Here is a 21922-nt window from a genome sequence, read left to right on the forward strand (position 1 = left end):
AGCCCATCAGAGGCTCCAGCTCGCTGTGTCTGAGCACATCTGCTGCTCCTTTGCCAGCTCCCACAGGGAGAAGCCCCAGCAGGGCTGACACTGCTGTGGGGTCAGTGCAGCAGGCACAGGCCCATCACCCATGCCGCAAGGAGGCGGTTCAGAGAGGTCCCGAGCTCAGGGACCACAGTTTAAATACCGTGAGGCTGGTGCTTAACAAGGGTCAACCCGCATTGCTGCTCCAGATGCCAGGACCAGTGAGGCAACTGTTCTCACCTACCCGCTGCTGCATGCTGAGCTTCCAGCTGGCTTCCCACCATCTTTCTTCAGCACTTACCACCCGCTTGCGCTCTGCTGGCCCTGTCCCTTACACCCGCAGCTCCTGCCCTGGACAGAAGATTCAGCTGGACAGGGTGCTGGGCCACCTTGTCTAGACTGTGCTTTGCCAGGAAAGGTTGGACCAGATGATCCTCATGGTCCCTTCCAACCTGGTGTTCTATGATTCCATGATTCCCGGCAGGCGTAGGACATGAACACAACGGTCAGCTGCAACTCAGGCAAACGGTATCTAACCCCCCCTCTGCTGGGCAGTGCAAAGGGCCTGAGCCGAGGGGCAGCAAAACACACTGAGATGCTAAATGGCCATCGGCCCCTGCCTTTGGTTGGAAAACAGTTTTGACTGAGCGCTCGGGGAGGTTTCCTGCACTGCTCAAAGTTTCCTTTAAAAGCAGAGACTTTGCAAATGCCCCCCACCGCAGGGTTTGGCTTTTTTCCCAGGTGAGGCAACTTGGTCGTGGGACAAGAGACTTACCTGTGTCACGGGTAGGGCAATGATAACCACGTTTCCCGCATCACTGTCCAATGATCTGTCCTCTAAACTGGGCTTCCACCTTTGCCGCAGCCCCTCAACCCCAGCCAGTCGCCTTTGCCACAGCTGGGACCAACCACGACTTGAATTTATGTTTATTTTATATATATATTTATAGATATATATACCTTTGTATAGATTAAACTGGGTGGGGTTTTATCATATACATTGTTTTGGTATAATACACGAGAAACAGGAAAGGGAACATAGCAAGTATAAACCAGTACGTTCCTTGAGTGAACTCTTTGCCACACTGAGACTGTAAAGTTGCATGCAATGGGGAGACAGAAAGGAAACCAATTTTACTAAAAAAACCCCCAAAAATGAGACAATCTAGGTACAACTGTCAACAGAGGAGCAGCACTTTATATGGCGACCTGTATAAATTAAAATGAAGTTCCACTCTGACATCTACTGTGCTTTAAAGTGCAATGAAGCCTGATTTATTTACCTACAGATACAGGAAAGATTACCCCCTCTCCCCATTCCAATCTATCCCTAAAAAAACCAACCCAAACAACCAACCAAAACCCAATAAAATAAATCTAAAGGATATACACTATCCACAGCACTATAGAGACGCCTACATCTAATCAGTAGCACCAAGAATCTGATATGGGTGTAATTCAAATCAATTAAAAGTCGGGAGCAACGGTAACATCTGTTTGCTGCTTTTGCAGACCTCCTGCCCGTTGTTAGTGGGTCGGAGGAGAGGCGGCTCTCCCTGCGCTGCCAGCGAAGGCGACAGTGTCCTGTCCCCTCTCCGCCACGGCCGGGCCGTCTTGGCACTGGGTTACAAAGCCGCGGAGCACAGCGAGAGCAGCAGGGGGTGACACGGAGGGGACGGGACAGGGAGCTGAGGCCCCACGTGCGCGCTTGGGTGTCTGCACGTGGGTGCGTGTGTGTGGAGGGAGCGGGACTAATGCACACAGAGCTGAAGGGCTGTGCTGGTCCACCACACGCCACGAGCCTCTTGGTGATGGGAAGGGGAGGGAGGGAAGGGGGGTCAGCACAGCCCCCGTCTCGTGAGCCTCTGGCTGTGTCGTCTTCCAAAGCCGGGGCCCGTGTGCCACAGTTCATCTGTCTCCACACGCCACCTCTCAGCAGGCCTCAGTAGCCAAAGGTCTCCTGGGACGCACAGACCATGTAGAGGAAGCCATCCTCATCCTTCTCCTGCTCGTAGATCTCCGAGATGGGGGTGGACACGCTCACCATGCTGTGCTGGTTCACCAGCAGGAAGAACGCCTGGGTGGGATTCAGCTGCAGGCGACGCCTGTGGGGACAAGGGCAGGAGGACTGGGGTCAGCCCACCGCGCAGGCACCGCGACAACAAGTTCTGCCTCCCCCAGCAACACTGTTCACGCGGGGCCAGGCCTGCACAGCCAGGACATGGTGTCTATGAGCCCAGCTGAGCTGCTCGGGGTTCTGTGGCCCCCTGAATTGGGACTCTGCAAAGCCCCTTTCTCCAAGTACTGGCGGGCAAGGGCAAAGCCAAGGAGCCTCTTCCATCTGAGCTGACGCACGAGAGAAGGGCACTGGGGTCCCCCCATCGGCTCATGGAGTGTCCCTGGCAGGGAGAGGTCACAGTCCTTCACCAGATGTGAAGAACCTGCCCCCTCCAGCCCCCTGTACCACAACACAAGGATGCTGTGGTTGTCATGTCCCCATCCCCACCCTCAGCAGCTGTCTCTGCCTCACCCTCGCCCACCACTCTGTGCCCAGGTTCTCGGCATGCCAGCTGGGGCCACCCCACTCACCGGATTATTTTCACCAATTCACTCATGTTGACATGGTCTGGGACAAGGAACTTGGTCTTGCCCAGCACTGGGAGCTGTTTCTCCCCTTTAGAGCGTTCGATGATGACCTGCGGAGAAAGTCAACGGTAGGGTTGGCCAGAGTTCAGCGTGTCCCAGGCACTGGCCTCAAGGTCAAACCCAAATCAAACTAGTACAAGTTAAAAAGTTGAGGTAAGGCCCCACTTGGCTTCACCCTCACGGGAAAACAAAAAAAAAGGACATGAGCAGTGACCACCAGGTTGGCTGCAGACAGCTCCTCGGCAAAGAGTCGGCAAAGAGTCACCTGTCTGTCTGAGCCACGTGATGGAGAGCATTTATCTTCACAATCACTGCAAGGCTAAGAGAGCTTAGAGGCAGACTCTTCAAATTTTGCCTCCAACCAATACACGTTCTTGTCAGGAGGGGAACGTTTTACACGCTGATATTCTGTGGGTTGATATAAGGATACTATTGTTACTTCATGGCTATTTTAAGACTTACACAGTCACGGAATGGATGCTGAACAGCCAGAACAGTTCCTTTTTGCATCTGAATAAAGGCGAGTTTTGTTATTGATCTACTGGTAGGGTATTTTTGTTCTTTCATTCAGACACTTCTTCAGTTCCAGACAGAACAATCCCATTGCCCCAAAACACACGTCATAAGGACACGCAAAGACCGTATTTGAAGAAATACCTCCTGTTAAAAAGACAGTATTGCCCTTGCTAACATCTTCTTGCCAATGAAAACCAGCAGTGCAGGAAACTTCTGACCAAGAAGAAACTCTTTAAGACCTGGTAGAGGTGAGAATCTGGATCTGGTGACACAGAAGGAAAATCCATCCTAAAAAGGCCTGGATCACCCAGCGAGGGAATAGGACATCTTCACATCCGCAAACCAAGGCTAAGAACACGGGCAAAACCAAATTCCTCACATTTAACACTCACATGGATAATGCTCTGACTCCAGGTTACCCCCTCATCCTCAACACCCGAAATTCCCTTTCCAACATCAGTGCTTCCCACAGGTGGAGGGGACAAATATGACCCTGCCACTCCCAACATCCTCGTTGGCGACTTTTTTAGAAGAGTTTTCAAACGAGCGTGCCAGCTGGTTCTTTGAAAACAAATACACAAACGACATTTATCCTCTGGAATGGAAATCCCAACTCTTCTATCAATTTTCACACACATCGGCTCCTCAAATACCAATTACATGCGCTTGGAGGACACTACTCATGACACTCAGCACACCAGAGAAACACGTTATGTTTCTGAAAGAACCACATGCAAAGTGCTTTTATAAAGTAAGAGATGCTCTATTCACTGTATACACTGCTCTCAAACACCATCCTAAAAACTATTAAAAAAAAGTGATAATATATGTTAGAACATCCTGGCCAGTGGAGAATTTTCCCCAGAGTCATCCCTGCCAGTCTTTAAGCTGTCTCCCAATCTTGCTGAAGCTTGTCATCAGAGGAAGCTTTTTGTGAGGAAAACAGAGGAAAAACCAAGCACATGTTGTCAAACCCTCCCCTTCCACCTTCCCGTAAGGACCTTCTGTCCCAGAGCCAGCACTCGCAGGTCTCACACCTGGGAAGTCACATCCTGTGCATGAACGACCCTCACACCCCAGAGATGGGAGGAAATAACTCCCGAGAGCAGACTGAGCCCGCACAGATCGCTAGCGAAGGGCAAACACACCGAACTGCTGCAGAGGCAGCTCTGGCAAGGTCGGCGCTCAGTCCCATTGTCAACCCCGATCCTCAGGGAAACCCACAAACTGCCCTCCAGCCACAAACCGAGAAAGAAAAATCCGTGACACTTCCAGACAGCAACTGTGCTGCTCTGCCACACCGCAACCCCACACCCCACGGGCTGTCACCTCTCTCTTTCTCTGCCTACAGCTCATCCGGGCATTTAACCACGCCAGGAAACAGCACTTCTCTTCCCCTGAGAAGACAAGTATCACATCATTCCTGTTGCCCTACAAATCAGCATTCCCATGCTGAACTTGCCAGCTCCATTTCCTTTCAAATAGGACCTGATGGATACAGACTCAAAACTCCCAGGGATTTTCTCATTTCCATGCCATTCGGAAAGCAAGCTGGCACTTTTAGCTCAGGCCTGAAGGTGGCTTGCATGCCTGAAAGCTTTTCTACTTTTCAGACCGTGCGCTCTAATGACAGACATCACCTCTGCATGCGTCCTTAGACATCGCGGCCACAGCAATGCTCCTGTGTTTCTAGATACTTGAAAAAAATCAAGCCATATCTACATCCAAAATAAACTTTCAATCCTTAGAAAACATTTCAAAACCTGATTTTGAATCCTCAAAAGTTTAAAGACACGTTGCGCCTCCTAAACCACTAGGGTTAGAGGAAATTTGAGTGGTACCTTACAAGGTCACTGTAAAATTCTAGTTTTCCAACTTAAACTGTTCACAAGTCATCACTATTCTCAAACAAAGATTTGAAAATAGATGAGAAAGTGCTCATTGCCATTAGAGAGCAAGATCAAGCTAGAAAGACACCGAAACTGCTTAATATCACGAAAACATTAGTCCTCCCTAACAAATCAGCCAGTCCCAGTGTCTGACGGGAGGAACTGGGACCACACTCAGACTGTGGGAAGACAAATATTGATCCAAACAACTTGACGTTCAAAGGTCTTCACTCTCTCAACTCCCTGTTCGCCGTTACAACTCCATTGGCCCTTGGTAAGCGTTCCAGGAGATCCAGGGCTCACTTCTCAACTCTCTCTTGCTCACCCTTGCCCCCCAGAGCTGTGGTTTCTGTAGCAACTATGGTGCAAATCTTGAGAGAAGGAAAAAGCCAGCAGACACACACTTGTGCCCACACCTCAACATTCACACCCGTGCACAGAGGCGTGCGGAGTCACAAACCTACTGACAAAATTATTGACCCATTGAAGATATAATCCACGTTTGAGAAAACATTTGAACCACTGTATGGGAGGTGAAAGCTCCACCACCCAAACATTTTCTAGGTGAAAGCCTGTCAATGCGTCTACATTGAACTCATCCTTGTTCTGAAAAATGACCTGCGCTCTTACCATCGTGATTAGAATTTCCCAGGGTCCAGGGCTTATCGGAATCAAAGTGAGCAGCTCCTCCTATTCCTGGTCCAGGAAAGTAAGCGTGAGCTAGGAATCCACCTTCTCCATCAAACGGAGAACTGTCTCCATGGAAACCAGAAGCAAAAAATATCATAATATCTGCCTCCTTTCTGTCCTTTTTAATTTCGTGGTAGGGGACCTCTTCAAAGGTCAGCGGCGTCACCCTCTGCCAAACGTCAAACGCCTGTCGGATGGCTCTCCTCGTACCGACCTCTCCAGCCTTGGGGGTATAGTTGTGTACGCTGTGCGGGTGAGAAAGAAGCGTCCTTTAAACTTGCAGAACACATTGAAGATTTCTTATTATAATTCCAGTACACAGCCACATCTACACGGTTTCCATTTCCAAAGGGTCTTTCTTTTTTGCACCTACTACTTTGTGCATGCAAAGTTTTGCCGTTACAAATAAAGTTACAAACAAAACTACGTTTTGCATTTACTAACAAGAATCTTCCCAACGCTTTGGTTAATCTTGCATCCCTGCCTTAAAACCTGAGAACCTTTCAGTCCTGGTGTACACAGCTAAACAAGGTAGTTTAAAAATGTAAATCACTTTGGGTTTTGTCTGAAATCATTGTGCTAAAATGGAACCCAGCACACATCTTCACTCATCATTCATTTTCCCATTGAGAACAGACTCTTCAGTTACTCCAGTGCTCTCAAAGTGTTTCCCCCCAGCATGTTCTGAGCATCTAAAGGCTCACGCAGCCAGCGGAGCAAAAATCCCGTTTTCAAAAGTACTTACAACATTTGCTTACCAGACAAATACAGAACCTTTTTTCCCCACAAAAAAAAAGGCGCATGGAGGGCTCTATACCTGTAGGTTATATGCTTCTGCCTCCACTTCTGTCCAGTTAGTGCATACCGCTTTTTCCTCCGGCTATGGCGTAGGTGGGGATGATCTGGAACTCCACATCGAGGCTTCTTCATCCACCTGGAAGGGAAGGGAAGGGAAGGGAAGGGAAGGGAAGGGAAGGGAAGGGAAGGGAAGGGAAGGGAAGGGAAGGGAAGGGAAGGGAAGGGAAGGGAAAGGAAGAGAAGGGAAGGGAAGGGAAGGGAAGGGAAGGGAAGGGAAGGGAAGGGAAGGGAAGGGAAGGGAAGGGAAGGGAAGGGAAGGGAAGGGAAGGGAAGGGAAGGGAAGGGAAGGGAAGGGAAGGGAAGGGAAGGGAAGGGAAGGGAAGGGAAGGGAAGGGAAGGGAAGGGAAGGGAAGGGAAGGGAAGGGAAGAAAGAGCAAGCTAACAAAGAGTTTGGAAAAGAGATTCAAAAGAGCTCAGGGGTGGATGGATGGCCTCTGAGGGAACCTCTCCTGGGTTCACCCTCTATGCACAGAGCTGCACACCCACCTCTGCTGACAATCCACACCCCAGCACACCCCAAATCATTCATTTTTCTTTGTGGAAACACAGGCACCAGATCATGTAGCCCTCACGCTTGTCGAGAGCTCAGTGACAACAATGCCACAAGAGAGGCCCAGATCAAAACCGCACGCGCGTGTGCAGTGGGATGGATCAAACTCTGCCATCACCTGCTCTATCCACTCTCCATTGTTCAAGTGCTCCTGTGCCAGCAAAACAACCTCCAATTTGTAACTTGCTAGATAGGACCGAAAATGAGCAACCACGACCCTCCCAGGTAGCAACAAAGGCTTACACCTGTAATAACCAGAACAGACCACTCCAATCCGTGGGTCACAGTCACCAAGTTCTGTTGGGTCCTCCCCATAAGCCTTGACTCTTTTCATGTCCCTCGTCACGTAGGAACCTCTTGTCTCTATGGCCAGGTGACCTGGAAGAGCAAAGGCTGCTGTCCCTTGCACAGGACCCAGCTCCGACCATCAGAGAAGACAGGTCTCCTCCCCAGCCTCCTTCTTCTCCAGTCTCAACAGATCTTTGCCTGTTTCTTGCACCAGGCTGAAGGTGCTCAAGCACTGGCACAGGTAGAGTCTCCAACTGGACGTGGTCCTGGGCAACCTGCTCCAGCTGTCCCTGTTTGAGGAGGAGGTTGCAGTAGATGGTCTCAAGAAGTCCCTTTCCGATATAAATCATTATCTGACAAGGAGAAATCGACTGTACCCCAGAATACTATCCCACTCGCTGGTGCTGGCACACTCCAGAGAAGTCAGAAGCAGCTTACGGAGCAAGGAATCTGCCCATGTGGCAGCGGGGGAGAGAGGAGACAGGGACAGGAACACAGGAACTACAGGTACTGCTCTCCAAAGGTCCCAGCACAGCAGATTTCTGCCCCAGCCACATTCTTCAGGATTTTGCAGTGCAGCCCAGGACAGGAGACCAGCACCCAGGAATAATGCAAGTGGTGTCTGGCCACAGCCTCCCCAGCACAGTGGCCCTCGGCCCAGCTTGGGCTGCTGCTGGGGACGTGGCCCTGGCATTCGTCAGGGGTTTTGCACGTTTGGTCTGACAGCAAGGGCAAGTGTCCACTGTGACACAAGGCCTTGAGGACACACTGCGGGACATGAGATACGGAACAGGCCACTGCCTGGGCACACACAAGAAGAGCATCATAGCCAATCCTGGCAGATTTCACAGAGTCACAGAATGGTTGGGGTTGGAAGGGACCTCTGCAGATCATCTAGTCCAGCCATAGGAGGAGACTCCACAACCTCTCTGGGCAGCCTCTTCCAGTGCTCTGTCACCCCTCCTCTGTCACTGGGCCCCACTGAAAGCAGTCTGGTCCGTCCTCTGACACCCACCCTGAGATATTTATAAACACTGATGAGATCCCCTCTCAGCTTCTCTTCTCCAGCTGAACAGACACGGCTCTCTCCTCATAAGAAAGGTGCTCTAGGCCCCTAATCATCTCCATAGCCCACCACTTGACTACCCAATTCTCTCCCCTCTCCTCAGCAGGGCTTCCCCACATCCCACCTCTCTGGGAAACCCTTTGCCAGTATTTTACCACCCTCATTCTAAAAAAATTCCTTCCTTGTATCTAGTCTAGTTCTCCCCTCTTTTTGTTTAAAACCATCACCCTTGGCCTGAGACAGAAAAAAGGAGAAAAGGAGCTCCCGGGGCAGAGAAACGCAGAGCCCGGCACCCAGGGCACAGGGAGCGCCGTGCTGGGTACCCAGAGGCAGCTGCACAGAAATTCACTTCGCTAGAGCTCCGTGTTCAGAAAAAGAGACAGAGGAGTCAAACCAAAAGAAAAACTTTATTCAACTAAAGGGAAGAGTCCACCGGGCATCTCCCTGTGGGGTCTCTTCCAAAACGCGGGGAACGCAGCCCCCATTGACCCCAGTTCCCCAGCCCTAGCTCCCGGCCGCAATGATCCCTCCTCCTTTCCCCATGGGCTGAGGTACTCGGAGGGTACAACCTTTCCGATCCGCCTGCTCCCCATCTCCCCACCCACCCCCCCCAACCCCCCCAGTAGCTGGGGGTTAAAATTCCCTTCCTTCATCTTCAAGGGTGTGACTGCCCCTGGAGTCCTTGCTTCTATTTTGGTTCTTGCACCAGCTGTGTCTCCAGGAGGGCCACCTGAAAGAGGCAAAAGACCACTGGGATTTGCCATCGTTCCTCCCTATGGCCAGACCCTCCTGCCACCCAGTGCGATCCTGTTCTCACCTGTCTGGAAGCCGGCACCTTCCGCTGGTCAGAGAGAGACAATGCGCACGCATCTGGCAGCGACCGACCACGGCAACATCTCTTCAGCCTCCTCCGTTCACGTTCCACCTGCACGTTGGGAAGGAGAAAGGGTCACAGACTCGGGCCACCAAACGAGTTGCAGAAGGACCCCTGCACATCAGGGCAAGGAGATTTCTGCTCAGAGACTGTCACTTGCACCTGAGAACGTTGGGGCAAAACGCACTTGAAGCAGAATATGGAGGAGAAAGGGCAAGAGAGAGTCCAGTGTGTGTGGATGGGGACACTGGGGCAGGAAGGGTGGTACCCCAGTGAATGTGCATTTGGGAAGGCAACGGGTGCCAGAAGGGAGAGAAAATAGACAGCGAGTGTGCACAGGGGGACGGGGAGAGGGCAGGAAAGCAGCAGAGGGCTCCAAAGTGCTGTCTGGGAAACGTGTGGTGTTCCAGGGCACCGGGAGGCTTTGCAGAGGCAGGGAAAGCCTGTTTCACCTGCTCCAGGGTCCTCCTGAGCTCAGCGTTGTACTGCTTCAGCTCCGTCTTCTCCAGTTCCAGCCTTGCAACTGCTCCCTGCAGACATTCCAGCCGCTGCGACAGGCGTCTCTTCTCTGAGAGCCAGGAGAGCTGCTCCCCTTCTGCAGCAGCCTGCTGGGGATTCAGAGAGGAGATGGTGGAGCTGGTGCCACACGCAGGTTACAAGGGCCAGAATGAACAAGCCGGGGAGAGTGAGCGCGCTCAGGACTGGACAGGGCCAAGTGCCTTCTTCTCCCCCTGGGCCACAGCCCAAAACAGCCCCAAACTCTCTTCCCAGGGGCCCCCTGCAGATCACCTGGGAGAAATCCATACTCATTTGCCTTCCTGCTTTTGGGGCTGTGGCACAAGTACATGCGGAATGGCAATGAAGCCTTTAACCGGATCACGCAACAGTACCAATTCCATTATTTTAATACAGCGGAAAAGCTGTTGCCCAGAGATCTCCATCTCTGAAAGCATCCTCTAAGCACCATCGGTGTCGCTGCTGTTCAGCCATCGGTATAAAACTCTACCGAGTTCCCTACATTAGAGTGGTCAACGGGAGGAAAACGCTTCAGGATGGAGCCCCAGCCAAGCTCCTCAGAACATGGGAAGCTTCACCCTCCTTTGGGGTTCAGGCCCAAAGAAAACCCCTCTGTCCACCGAGAAAGGGCAGCAAGAAAGGAACAAAGCTCCCGTGACTGCAGCTGGCAGGAGGGTCAGGACTCTGCCCCATGGGAGACGGGAGGCTGGTAAGAGCCCCCCTGTGCTGCCACGCTCTGGGTGGGGCCCCCAACCTGCCCTTGAGCTCATCTCACGCCCACGCTCCATCTGTGGCTGCATTTCCTGTCCCAGCACAGTCCTGTGGGCTCCACGTGCCTTCGAGTACGAGCCATCGGCTCTGCTGCTGGCCCGGCAACGTGCGGCCTGCGACACGCGGTTGCTGCCATTTCACACCCCGGGCCGTTCCTCTGCTAAAGCCAGCCCACCGAGCGTGCTTGAGGAATTCAACACCTCTTGTTTCCTACCAGGTCTTGCAGGAGCCTCTGTGTTTCTGCTTCGTGGTCGCTCTGCCGAAGTCTGAGGGCATCGTCATGCTGCCGTTCTCTCCGCAAGAGCTGTTGTGCCGCGTTCTCCCGCTCCTGCCTCAGGAGAGATCTCTCTGCTTCCAGCTCACGTTGAAGACACTTCACTTCCCCTGCAAACCCCACAAGTGGCAAGAGTCAGAGTCTACCCAGACCCTGCTTCTGGCCTTACTGACCTTCAGCCCTTGGAGTTTCAGTGCTGGAGGGGTCTGTTCCAGCTCCTTCACTCCTCACAAGCACTGCGGACAGAGAGCTGGTTTTATACCATCTTGTCTAGGCAGGGCATCACCAGAAACAAAGCACATGGGGCCTCACCTTGTATCACGTCCTTGGCCTGCGTGACGGTGTGAAGCCGCATCTCCAGGTGACTCCGGGCGATCTCCAGCTGAGATACGCGCTGCTGAGCCTCAAACAGGCTGCGCGCCAGGGTCTCCTTCACCGGCCTGCGGGTTGTGGACACGGAGAGAAATGAGCTTCTTGCTCCTGACACCCACAGGGAGGGATCCCAGTGACAAGTGCTTCAAGATCCCTGCCCCTGAGAACGGAAAAGGGGCTGCATGGACACCCGTGTACAGCAAACATATTTCTGCCATTTAAATTAGCAATGCAGGCCCCTCTGAGGGAACGCCCAGGCTTTCCTTAGGACCCAGCGTAACACAGCAAGCCCAGCCGAATTTCATCTCGACAGCCAAATCTGAAATGGCTGCTGCCTGCTGGATGGCACACAGGTAGCAGTTTTCCTGACAACGTCTGTGCCAGCCAGCAAAAGCCCAACCTCTGCTCACAGGTGCATCCCATCAGCACTTCCAATTGCTCTGCAGGGGGACACAATAAGAGGGGATTTCTCCCCTCAAGATTCTTCCCTGTTCTGTCCCTGGAAGGTGAGAACATCCGCAAAGCACAGGGGACGCAAGAAAGCCCCGTGCAATGCTGACCAGCTCTGTAATTCCCGACAGCGAGTCATGTCGTGCCCAGGGTTCCTCGCCCTTTACCTGGCCTCTGCCAGCTGCTCGGAAAGGCCTTGTCTGTCCCGCTCCACGGCTGCCAGGCGCAGCTCCAGGGCAGCCTTCTCCTGCACCAGCACCTCCTTCTCTTCGGACACCTTGGCCAGGGCGAGCCCTTGGCGAGAGGACTCCTGGCGCAACTGCTCCAGACCAGTGCTGGCCGACTCTTGCTGCCGGGACACCTGGAACGGGACAAACCGCAGCTGGAGCCCTTTCTGTGCAGCTGTGTGCAGAGCAGCCAGCGCCGCTGGCCAGGGGGCGGGAGGAGAAAGAGCTCCTGTCCCGGGGGCTCCAAGTGTGAGAGCAGCTGCTGGTCCCGCACCGAGAGCCTGGGCTGCCAAAAGGCGCTGGCCCCGCTCACCGGCGAGTGATGTGCAAGGCCAGCCTGGGCTGCCTGGGACCAGCTGTGGCCTCCCCAGTGCCCAGTGCAGGGGACGGTCACTGCCCTGCTCCTGCTGGCCACACCAGTGCTGGGACAAGCCAGGCTGCTCTTGGCCTTCTGGGACACCTGGGCACACGCCGGCTCATGTTCAGCCGCTGCCGACCGGATTCTGCCTCAGAAAAAGGATTCAGAGCTACACAGTTTGTTTCTTTTGCCACAGGTGACAGGAGTCGCCCCGCTCTGATCCATGGACAACACGATCACCGCTTTGCAGCTCAGCAAAAGCCACGGAAGAGCCCAACACGGACCGGTGGATTAGAAGAACCCAGAGAAGCAGAGGACAGCGCAGAGAACTGCAGAGCTGCTCCGCAAGCCATCAACGTGGTGCCAAAAAGAAGGGAACAAACCCCCTGCCCTGCAGGGCTACCGAGTGTCTCCTTGACACAAAGCCTGCAGCAGCCAGCAGACACAGCTTCACTCAGCCAAGCAGCCAAACGCCCACCCACAAGCACCAGCTTTTTGGTCTCACCTCACTGAGCTGCTCTCGGGTTTCTTCCTTCTCCTCTGCCAGTCTCCTCAGCTGCACCCGCAGCCCCTCCTGCTGCTCCTCTGCTTCCTGCAGCAGCTGCTCCAGCTGGGCTTTCTCCGCACAGAGCTCTGCCTTGGTTCTTTCACACCAGCTCAGCCGCTCCTGCTCACAGACTCTTGCTCTCTCCAGCCCGGCCACTTTCTCTGACACAACCTCATTCTCTTGCTCCAGCTACAATCACAGAAGCAGAGAGCACATCAAAGACAGGAACATTTCCTAGGAAGGAGCTTTGGCTTGGACAGGACAAGGAACAACGTTTGCACAGCCAGCCAGTCCTACTGCTGGAAGGCAAGAAGGCTGAGAAGCAGCAGCAGCTGGAGACAAACAGCTGGCAAGAGCTGTGGCAACTCTGCTCACCTGCAGCACAAGGTGGTTCAGCTGCACTTTCTCCACTGCAAGAGCTTCATTGATACTGCTCATGTTGGCTGCTGCAGCACGGAGATCAGCTATTTCTACACTCAGCTGCTTCTGAGTCCTGCTCAACTCTGCCACCGACTGCTCGGCCTGCAGAGACAAAAGAACAACGTGACAACAAGGGCAGGAAAATGCCTGACTCCCAGCAGCAACTCCCATCCCCTGGGTGTCTCCGACACGCTCCCAGTTCACGCTCCCAATGAGCACGTGGGGACTGAACACCCAAAGAGCCTGTATGCTCGGATCCCCATTTCCCAAGAAGGACAGCAACGGTTTCCCTGTCTTCTCCTGCCAGGAACAGCACCGGTGCTGGTCCTGCTGTCACAGCTCCCTCTCCCACAGGTGCTCCCTAGGAATAAGGTGACCGTACCTTCTCCAGGGCCATGGTCAGCTCGTGTTTCTCTCGCTCCAGCAGATCCCTCTGAAGCTGCGACTCCTCCAGCGTCTCTCTCGCCACTACCAGCTCACTCTGCAATAATGAATGTTTTCCTTCGAGCGCAGCAAAGTCCTTCAGCCTGGGAGACGGGGAAAGACAAACAAGTTCTTAACCTAAAAGCATTGTCATCTCCAAACCAAGAGTACATAATATGTCCAGATATGGCAGCCAGCCCTGCCCGCGGGCTCCCTTCGCCCTTCTGTGCTGCAAATGACGAGCAGGCACAACTCAGCCTTGTGCGCTGGGCCCCTAAGGTCCAGCCATGCCCACCCCTGCCCCGAGAAAGCTCGAACGCTCACAGCAGCTCCTGCTCACGACGCGCTCTCTCCATCGCCTCTTGCTGCTCCACCTTGTCCCCCTGGGCTGAGTCTTCCTTCAGCTGCAGCTCCGTGTTCCTTTGACGCAGACGCGAGGCTTCTTGCTCCGTTACTTCCAGCTGCTGCTGTAGCTCGTCCCTGGTTCTCTCCAGGTTGGCACAGTCACTGCAGAGACAAGGCTCCGTTACAAGAATGAAGAGGCCGGGAGAGTCACAGATCCCGTTTTCCTCATCCCAGGATGGAGCTGTGGGGAGCACGGGGAGGAAGAACTTGCTCTTCCCCTCCCAGGGTAACTGAAGAGGGAAGCAGAAAGGCGGGCAGGCTGCTGCCTTCAGCCAGCGAGAAGCGGTGCCCGGGAAAGGGCACCCAAAGAGCAGAAGCAGACGCAGCATGTCGAGGGAGAGGCGCCTTGTATGCCAGCATCGCTCTGAATCGCCCAGACAGCCTTGGGAGGCACAGCCGAGCAGGAAAAGCAGCGACAGGAGGATGCTGTGGTGCCAAACAGAGGCACGCGCGAGGCAGGGCAGGCAAGTTCTCTGCCCACAACAGCTCTGGGCTCCCGAACTGGAAGCAGATTGCCTCTGGACCGCAGGAGAAGGAGGAAACGCTCACCTTCTGAGCGCTTGCACCAGAGACTGGAGGTGCTGCCGCTGGCTGCTGGACGTGGCGCATTCCTCCTGCAGCTGCTCAAGCCTCTGCTGCAGCGTCCTGCACTTCTCTTCCTGCTGCCTGTGCTGCTGCAGCAGGGAATCGATGGAGTCCTGCCTGGCAGAAAGCTCTTCTTGTAGGGCCTGCAAGCAACGGGCAGGGAAAGAGCACAAAGAAGCAGTGAGGAGCGGCCAAGGCGGCTCCAGACAGCCGGGAGAAGCAGTGAGCAGAGAGACGGCTCCGCTGGAGGCAAAAGCTGGGAGGGGGTTGGAGATCAAGGTCCCAGCTCTGCACACACCTCAGTTATATCTTTTATCAGCTTTTGCAGGGACAGGTTCTCCTCTTTGGCACTTTTACTCCACAGAACTTCATGTTCTTTCTCTAACCAACCAGCTTCCTGAGAACAGAAGGAGGAAAGGGTGGGCAGGGCAGAGCTGCTCCCTCTGCAGCGTTCCCATCCTCAGCGGCACTGCCGTGCCCAGAAGCCTCAGCCCTCGGCATTCCAGTGCATTCCTTCCCACATCTATTCCACTTCATCCTCGCTAAAACTAAGAAGGGAAAGACCGACAGCTCGTTTCCATAGACTGCCAGGAAGCTGCCAGTGCCAAGGAACTTTGACCCCAGGCACAACAGCCTTGGTGCAACCCCTGAGGAAGACACCGGAGCTGTCTGCAGCTCCCCTGCCGCTGCTGCACCCGGACTGACTGCACCTGTGCCAAACACACAAGGAACATTCTGGCAATGTCCCTGATGTTCCCCTGCAGGTGGCATCTCTACCCCTCCTTCTGCTGAGGAAACCGCACCTCTGTGTGCTACGGCTGGGGAGCAAACACTGGGCTGTCCCCCAGATCAAGGGAAAACACACCAGAATCTCCACGGTGTCGTCAGGTGTTTCCATGGGCTTCTCCTTCTCCTCATTCTTCTTCTGGGAGGGTACAAGCAAGGCCGAGAGCTCCAGCACCCTGAGAAGAGAAGGTCCACGTGCCACTCCAAAAGCACAGCACACCATCGCCTGGGAAAGAGCTGAGCAGCTCCCAGAGGCACAGCAGAGAAAGTTCAAGCCAGGAAATACAGCAAAGGCAGCATCCAGCTCTATGGGGTAATGAGCTTGAGGGTGCCAAATGGCCCTTCTTGCCCCAAAGGTCTTCTGTACTCAGTCTTGCAAGGAACCGTCAGCACAGAGGAGCTACACTGCTTATGATGCTCCTGTTCACATTCCTCCCAACTGCTTTAATGCAGCCCTGGGGAGGAAAAGGGCTGTACAGATACAGAGCTCTCTTTATGCTGCTCTCCATTTCTCACCAAGAGTCAGCTAACAGCAAAAACACTGTGCTATGCAATCTCTTTGCCAGTCTGGTCTTACTCAGAACAGCTTCTGTCAGTCTGACGGTTTTTCTGTCCATCCTGTTGAAGGCAACAGTCTGACCAGGCACAGAAACAGGGCTGTGCAGAATGGGTGTGTTTAAAACATGAACACAGCTCATCTACGAATCACAGCAGCAGCCACAAAAGATCATGTTGGTAACAGCAAAGTTTAAAACAGCTTCACCTGTCCTGAAGCTCCTTCTTCTCCAGGTCGCCAGAGGTTGGACGGGAGCAGCTCACAAGCACAGCTCCAGAAAGCCTCATGTGCTCTGCCTTCAGCTCAGACAAATCTCTGAAGAGGAATCAAGAAAGAGACCGTGTTCACAGCACCATCTCTATCAGCTCACTCGCTTCTGAAGCGCATCATTGTGCACCAGTCCCAGCTGGCAGGAAAGGTGACGCCTTGGCTGGGACGAGCCGCTCATCTGGCACTTTGGGACCAGGACGCATCTGGACAGTTGAGCAATGAGTCTGCGTGATCGTCGAGGATGAGTCTGTTTTCTCCTCAGAGATGAGAAGAAATGTGTGGGACGGCCAGAAGGCCTCAAGGACCTCCACTGACTCTTACTGACTGTTGCTGCTGCTCTAGCTTATTAACATACTCTCATTCAGTGAGATGTACGGCAGATTTCCACCGTTCTATTAAACGGACTGCTCTACTTGCTGCACGCACAGCTGTGGGGAGTCTCTTCCAGCATGTCCATGTGTGCCCGTGCCCGAGTTAATGTGCCCAAACATCACCACAGGCAAGTTCATCGCTCAGGGCCTCGGCATTGCCCACAGCCCGAGCCCCTCAGTCTGGTTTGAAAACCTGCATCAAACCAAATCATTCCAAAGACAGCTAAACAGCTTCATGGCTTCATTGCTTCAGACTCTCAAAGGAGAAATCATGGCTTGAGCCACACTTACTGTAACACGGAGGCTCACCCAGCAGGTGTGAAGGAAGCTACAGCTTTCCTGCAAGAGCTCTGGCCTTCCCTCGTACTCACCGGTCAGTGGCAGTCTTCATCTCCAGGAACTGACGGCGGAAGGTCACCACCTGGCACCACAGGCTGAGGAGACGCTGGTGTTCACCCCTGACGTAGCTGTCATACACCTAAACGTGCCAAGACAAAAAGAAATGCCAGTCCAGCCTTCGCCAACACTGCTCGAGTCTTTCAGAGAGGAGAGAGCGCAACCCCCAGCACCAGGTCTCTTCCATCTCCCAGCCCTGTCTCCTGCTCCTCAGCACCAGCACAGCTCAGCAGAGCCACCGCTGCCACACAGCAAGACCTCTCGGCCAGAAATCAAATCCATTCTCACGCCGCTCTGGCATCACGGCTGACGAGCCCGTAGCCTTTCCTTACCTCGCGCTCACGGCGCCGTTCACTCTCCTTCAACCCCAGCTCCTCCCGGGCCCTCATCCAATCCGCCGTCAGTTTTGCAACATCTTCTTTGAGGGCTGAATTAACCTCACCGGCTTCATCGAGCTGCTCCCGCAGGAGAGCGTTCACTTCTGCCAGATTCTCACACCTGGGAGAGGGAGAAACAGCAGAGAGGTCGCTCAACAACTGCTGCCCACAAGCAGCAGCCCCGGGATTTCCCAGCTCCCTCAACACTGGCTTTGTTGTCAGACTCAGAGGCAGCAAAAGCGCTTCCTGGCATTAACCAAGATCTCTCTGGGATGGCCAGCTCAGCTGCTTCTCCTGGCTTTAAGCCTTCCATTGCCATCCACAGGTTCGGTTCTCCCTTCCTCTCAACTCTGATGATGCCCACAGTGAACGTCTTGCCTCCCCGCCGTGCTGTCTGATCACTGCATCATCCATCACCTTTCTCTACCACTGTCCTGAGCCCTCACCTACTGAACCCTGGAGCACCTGAGGCTGGAAAGGGACCTTTGCAGCTCACCCGGAACAACCCCCCGCTCAGAACAGAGCCATTCGGCACACAACACTGTCACTGCACCACAGAAAACACATCGTGGACCTTTCTCCTGTCACAGCGGCTCGTCCAGCCACTTCCCTTGGGGAGAGCAGGCGGCACTGGCAGGTTTTCCCTCCCCTCCGTGAGCATCCAGGGTACCGGCTATGAGGGAACGCTTCTTCCTTGTACCTTTGCTGCTCCTCTTCCAGCCGCAGCAGTGCTTTCTCCAGGCTCTGGTCTTCTGTGGCTTCCCGCCTGCCGGGGAGGGATCCCTAAGGCAGAAAGGAAAAGATTAGTCAAATTCTTGTGTTCCCTTCACTACTGTCAGCATCCATCGCTCTCCCCTCCATTTGCTGGTATCTCTGCAGCTCGTGGCTTCTTCCAGGCATAACAGTGTCGTGACAGCAGAGAGGAAGGGGAAGGGTGTCACTGCAGGGGACAGCTCTGCTCAGTCTCCCACTGTTGCACTCTCACAGCCCGGGATCCTCCGCTCAGCACCACAAGCGCTCACTTGCACTTGAAGCCCAGGAATGCTCTCCTGCTCTCCTACTCTTCCTCTCCCGGGTTTACTTTAGCCGCGAAGCAGAAAGAAAAGCACAGAAGAGCCAGCTCTGTGTGCTGAACGCCAGCATTCCCGCCTGCCGAAATGCCGTGTTCCAGCCGGTTCTCTTTCAGAGACGGCCCCACAACGTAACAGGCAGTACGGCCCTCTCCTGAGACCGAGGACAGCGCGTTACCCCAGCAGGAAAGCGCTCTCTCACAAAACTAAAATCCTTCTTGGTGGGGATTTCTGGACTGGCATTTCTGGGACTCCTGGCTGCTCCAAGAACGGCAACTGCACACACACTGACGGGCAGAATTACAGCGCTTCCCGAAACCCTCCGGTAGCAAAAGCCTGTTTTCCTGTCACTGTCACTCTGGAGAGGTGTTTTTTGCCGGTGTTAACGAATGCTGTGTGCACTGTCTGTAGTCAGCAGCCTGCACACTCACCCCTGCTGCCTCCACTTGCTGCTCCAGCTCTCGGCACCGAGTCCGGTACTGCAGGACCTGGGAGGATACAGAGAAGGAAGATGAGCGAATGCAGCTTCTCCCAGACGCGGCTCCTCCCGCATCCCCTTTTCTCTCAGTCTTTGCAGCCCAAGCACGGAACATTTCACGGCGCTGCTGATACAGCAACGAGAAGTCGTGACCATACGGGGAAGCTTCACCTCCTCTGATCTTCAGGCCAGCCAGCCAGGGTTTCTGTCGCACACAGCACTGTCTGCTCATGCTAAGGCAGCGCTGGCCAGCAGCACCTGCCCCATGGGCACCCGGACCCCAACTCGAGATTCCCACGGGGGAAAGGTCCCCCGGGCCCTGAAGGGAGGGCAAGGAGGGAGTTTCCACGTCGCTTCTCAAGCCCCGCCGAGCAGGTCAGCTCTGCCCCAGCCCCGCTCAGCCGCTGCACAACGCGGTTTCTGTGCAGCTGCACAAGAGCCGCCCGGGCCCGTTCGCCGGCCGGGCAGCGGCAGCGAAGGCGGCCAAGGGCTGCCGAGCGGCTCGGGGCTGCCGGCGGGGGAAGCAGCGCCCAGCACGCCTGGGCGGGCCGGGCGGAGCGGGGCGGCTCCCGGCGCCTCCCCCGAGCTCCGCGCTGGGCACCGTCCCGCCCGCGGCAGCTCCGGGAAGGAACCCGCTGGGGCCGCGCGTTCGCCCCCGGCATCGCCGCGGCCCAGCGCCCTCTCTGGGCGGCCCGGACACCCCGGCCCCAGCACCGCGGCCCGGCCCCGGACAGCTCCCCCCGGGCAGGCGCCCCCGCTCCTCACCTTCGCCTGCAGCTTCCGCACCACCAGCGCTTGCCGGTGCTGCGCCTCCTGCGAGCTCTGCAGCCGGCGCCGCAGGGAGCCCTGGCTCGGCGCCGCCATGGCCCCGCTCCCTGCCGGGCCCCGCGGCGGGGGCTGCTCCGCGCCCTGCCCGGCGGACCGCGCTCAGGTGGCCCCGGGCCGCGGGCTGGCGCCTCCGGGGCGGGCGGAGCGGCTCCCCCTGCCCGCCGGGCGCGACCGGGAGCCGCGGGGCGGGAGAGCCGGGCTGGCTCGGGGCCGCTCTGGGGCAGCGCTTCGCTCCCCGCTGCTCTTCTCGCTTCTGTCTCCTCTCTCCTCGGCTCTCGGTTCTCTCTGCTCGCTCCTGGCCGGGCCCGCCGGGCTGCGGTGCTGCTCTGGGCAGCGCTTTGCTCCACCGAGCCCTGCGCAGGGACCGGTAACGGCCCCGGAGAACGGTGCGGGCAGCACGCGCTGCCGCGGGAGCCCGGGAGAGAAGGAGCGAGGAAACGGTCCCGAGAGCAGAGCGTGGGGTGTGGGGACACTGGGGCAGGGAGGGGGCAGCGCAGGGACAGCGCAAAAGCTCCGTGGGCCAGGGGAGCCGACGGAGCAGCCGGAGCTTTCTGCTAAAGCTCACACTTGAGCCCGGGACTGGCCCTGGCGCAGGAGTTCCAGGCTGGGGCGCAAACCAAACGCACACGGGTGGCACTTGGGAACCTTTTCCTCCCTGTTTTGCAGCATGAACGGGACAGACTGCAAGCAGGTAGAGAAGAGCCTGGGTGCCAGAGAAAACGGACAAGTCACAGCACCACGTGCTCTCTGAACTACACTTCATCACCTCATGAAGAAATACAAGAACCAAAGATGACACACGGGGCTCAGTCCCCTTGGCCAGACTGGTCTGTTGCACGAATTCACTTATTCACCCCTCGGGTCGGGAGCTCTCCTGACTTAGAACCCCTCACGCTTAATCCGTGCTTCACAAGGGTGGCACCCGTGGGCACGCGCAGGGCCATGGGGGTACCCAGAGGCAGCAAAGGGCTCAGGCTGGACACCCAGGGGCACACGCAGGGCTCTGGGCCACACCAAAGGGCAAACGGAGGGCCCCAGGAAGCACAGGAAGAGAAACGGAGGCCCTTGGGAGGCACCAAAAGGCTGTTTGGTGGCCCCTTGGTTGCCCCAAAAAGCCCATCCCTGGGGACATGGAAAGGCAAACAGAGACGGCTTGAGGAGACGAGAGGAGGAGTCCCTGGGAAAGATGACAAGCCGAAGGCCGGTCCCTTGGTGGGACAGCGAAAGGCCCAGCGAGGGCCCTGGGTGGGAACCCAAAGGGCCATCAGGAGCCTTGAGGGGCCGAGAGAATCAATGGCCAGAACAAGGCGCAGCCTTCAACAGCACCGCCATGTGGGACTGTCCTAGGGCACGAGCACGGCTTTACAGAGCTGGACCTGCCCCTCCAACAGCCCGGCCGCAAGGCTTTCCAAACAAGGCAAAAGCCTGGGCTGCTTTTCTCTTCCCCACTTAAGATTCCCTGTAGAACTGGGTCTTAGCCTGAGCGAGGCTGTAGGAGGGAGGAAGAGGCAGGAAAACATTGCAGGCAAATGCCCAGACACAGCAGGGCCTGGCGTGAATCGCTGCAGGCACGAGCAAGGCCTTGGGAACAACATCTGTGGCCGTTTGGCTGCTCTTCTTAGCAAGCGCACGACACACCAGTGACATCCGCAGTGTTCTGCAGCGGTGGCTCCAGCTCCTTCCACCACTGGTCCTGGTTTGTTTCCCGGAACATGCGGCTCCAGCACTTCTCTCCTGGAGCACAGGCCCCTTCTAGAGCAAGCGCCACTTGGCCTTTTCTTACTTCTGCCTCCTCTTCCTCTCTCCGCCTGGCAAACTCTTGCTCTGCTCCTGCAGCAGCCACTCTCGCAGGCGAGAAGTGTCGATCATCCCCTGCAGTTTGGGAGCATCCTCTAATTTGGCCAGGTGTTCCCGAAGCTTAATGAGTTGCTGTCTCAGAGAACTCTAGCATAGAAAGTGCTGGAGAACGACTGGAGGAATAGCGACGTATGTCTCATCATGCTGGATCCATGGGCCGAGGGCAATTGCCTGAGGTTCAACA

General features: G+C 55.5%; 2 protein-coding genes across 6 annotated transcripts; both read right to left on the reverse strand.

Annotated features, from left to right (window-relative positions):
- Positions 1–934: 934 nt before the first annotated feature.
- LOC139829204 (microtubule-associated protein 1 light chain 3 alpha-like) lies at positions 935–6733 on the reverse strand. Its single transcript, XM_071815606.1, has 4 exons — positions 6583–6733; positions 5706–6010; positions 2614–2720; positions 935–2129 (listed from the first exon to the last, which is right to left on the reverse strand). Exons 2-4 carry the CDS (start codon positions 5706–5708, stop codon positions 1967–1969), a joined length of 273 nt encoding a protein of 90 aa, XP_071671707.1. The 5' UTR covers positions 5709–6010; positions 6583–6733; the 3' UTR covers positions 935–1966.
- A 2407-nt stretch (positions 6734–9140) lies between these two features.
- LOC136108075 (centrosome-associated protein CEP250-like) lies at positions 9141–19951 on the reverse strand. Of its 5 annotated transcripts, none has more exons than XM_071815476.1 (19): positions 19819–19950; positions 19007–19063; positions 18206–18288; positions 17461–17626; positions 17104–17210; positions 16299–16406; positions 15615–15711; positions 15048–15146; positions 14714–14892; positions 14084–14266; positions 13719–13863; positions 13292–13438; positions 12875–13105; positions 11952–12145; positions 11275–11402; positions 10903–11072; positions 9854–10009; positions 9345–9452; positions 9141–9257 (listed from the first exon to the last, which is right to left on the reverse strand). In XM_071815476.1, exons 1-19 carry the CDS (start codon positions 19915–19917, stop codon positions 9216–9218), a joined length of 2499 nt encoding a protein of 832 aa, XP_071671577.1. In that variant the 5' UTR covers positions 19918–19950; the 3' UTR covers positions 9141–9215. The 5 variants fall into 5 exon arrangements, with proteins under 5 accessions (XP_071671577.1, XP_071671580.1, XP_071671579.1 ...); XM_071815479.1 differs by lacking the exon at positions 19819–19950 and adding an exon at positions 19225–19590; XM_071815478.1 differs by lacking the exon at positions 16299–16406 and having other exon boundaries at positions 19819–19951.
- Between the last annotated feature and the right edge of the window lie 1971 nt (positions 19952–21922).

The sequence above is a fragment of the Patagioenas fasciata genome, chromosome 16 (assembly GCF_037038585.1).
Source record: "Patagioenas fasciata isolate bPatFas1 chromosome 16, bPatFas1.hap1, whole genome shotgun sequence".
Taxonomy (NCBI): domain Eukaryota; kingdom Metazoa; phylum Chordata; class Aves; order Columbiformes; family Columbidae; genus Patagioenas; species Patagioenas fasciata.

What these genes read in the sequence shown, in the direction of transcription:
- LOC139829204 (XM_071815606.1), bottom strand. An exon ending in GAATTGGTGAAAATAATCCG is followed by an intron (nt 2,130 to 2,613) that starts GTGAGTGGGGTG and finishes TTGTCCCCACAG; the next exon opens with GCGTCGCCTGCAGCTGAATC.
- LOC136108075 (XM_071815476.1), bottom strand. Translation starts at nt 19,917, where the DNA reads ATGGCGGCGCCGAGCCAGGGCTCCCTGCGGCGCCGGCTGCAGAGCTCG. An exon ending in CTGGAAGAGGAGCAGCAAAG is followed by an intron (nt 17,627 to 18,205) that starts GTACAAGGAAGA and finishes TCCCTCTCCCAG; the next exon opens with GTGTGAGAATCTGGCAGAAG. An exon ending in ACGACACCGTGGAGATTCTG is followed by an intron (nt 15,147 to 15,614) that starts GTGTGTTTTCCC and finishes TTCTGTTCTCAG; the next exon opens with GAAGCTGGTTGGTTAGAGAA.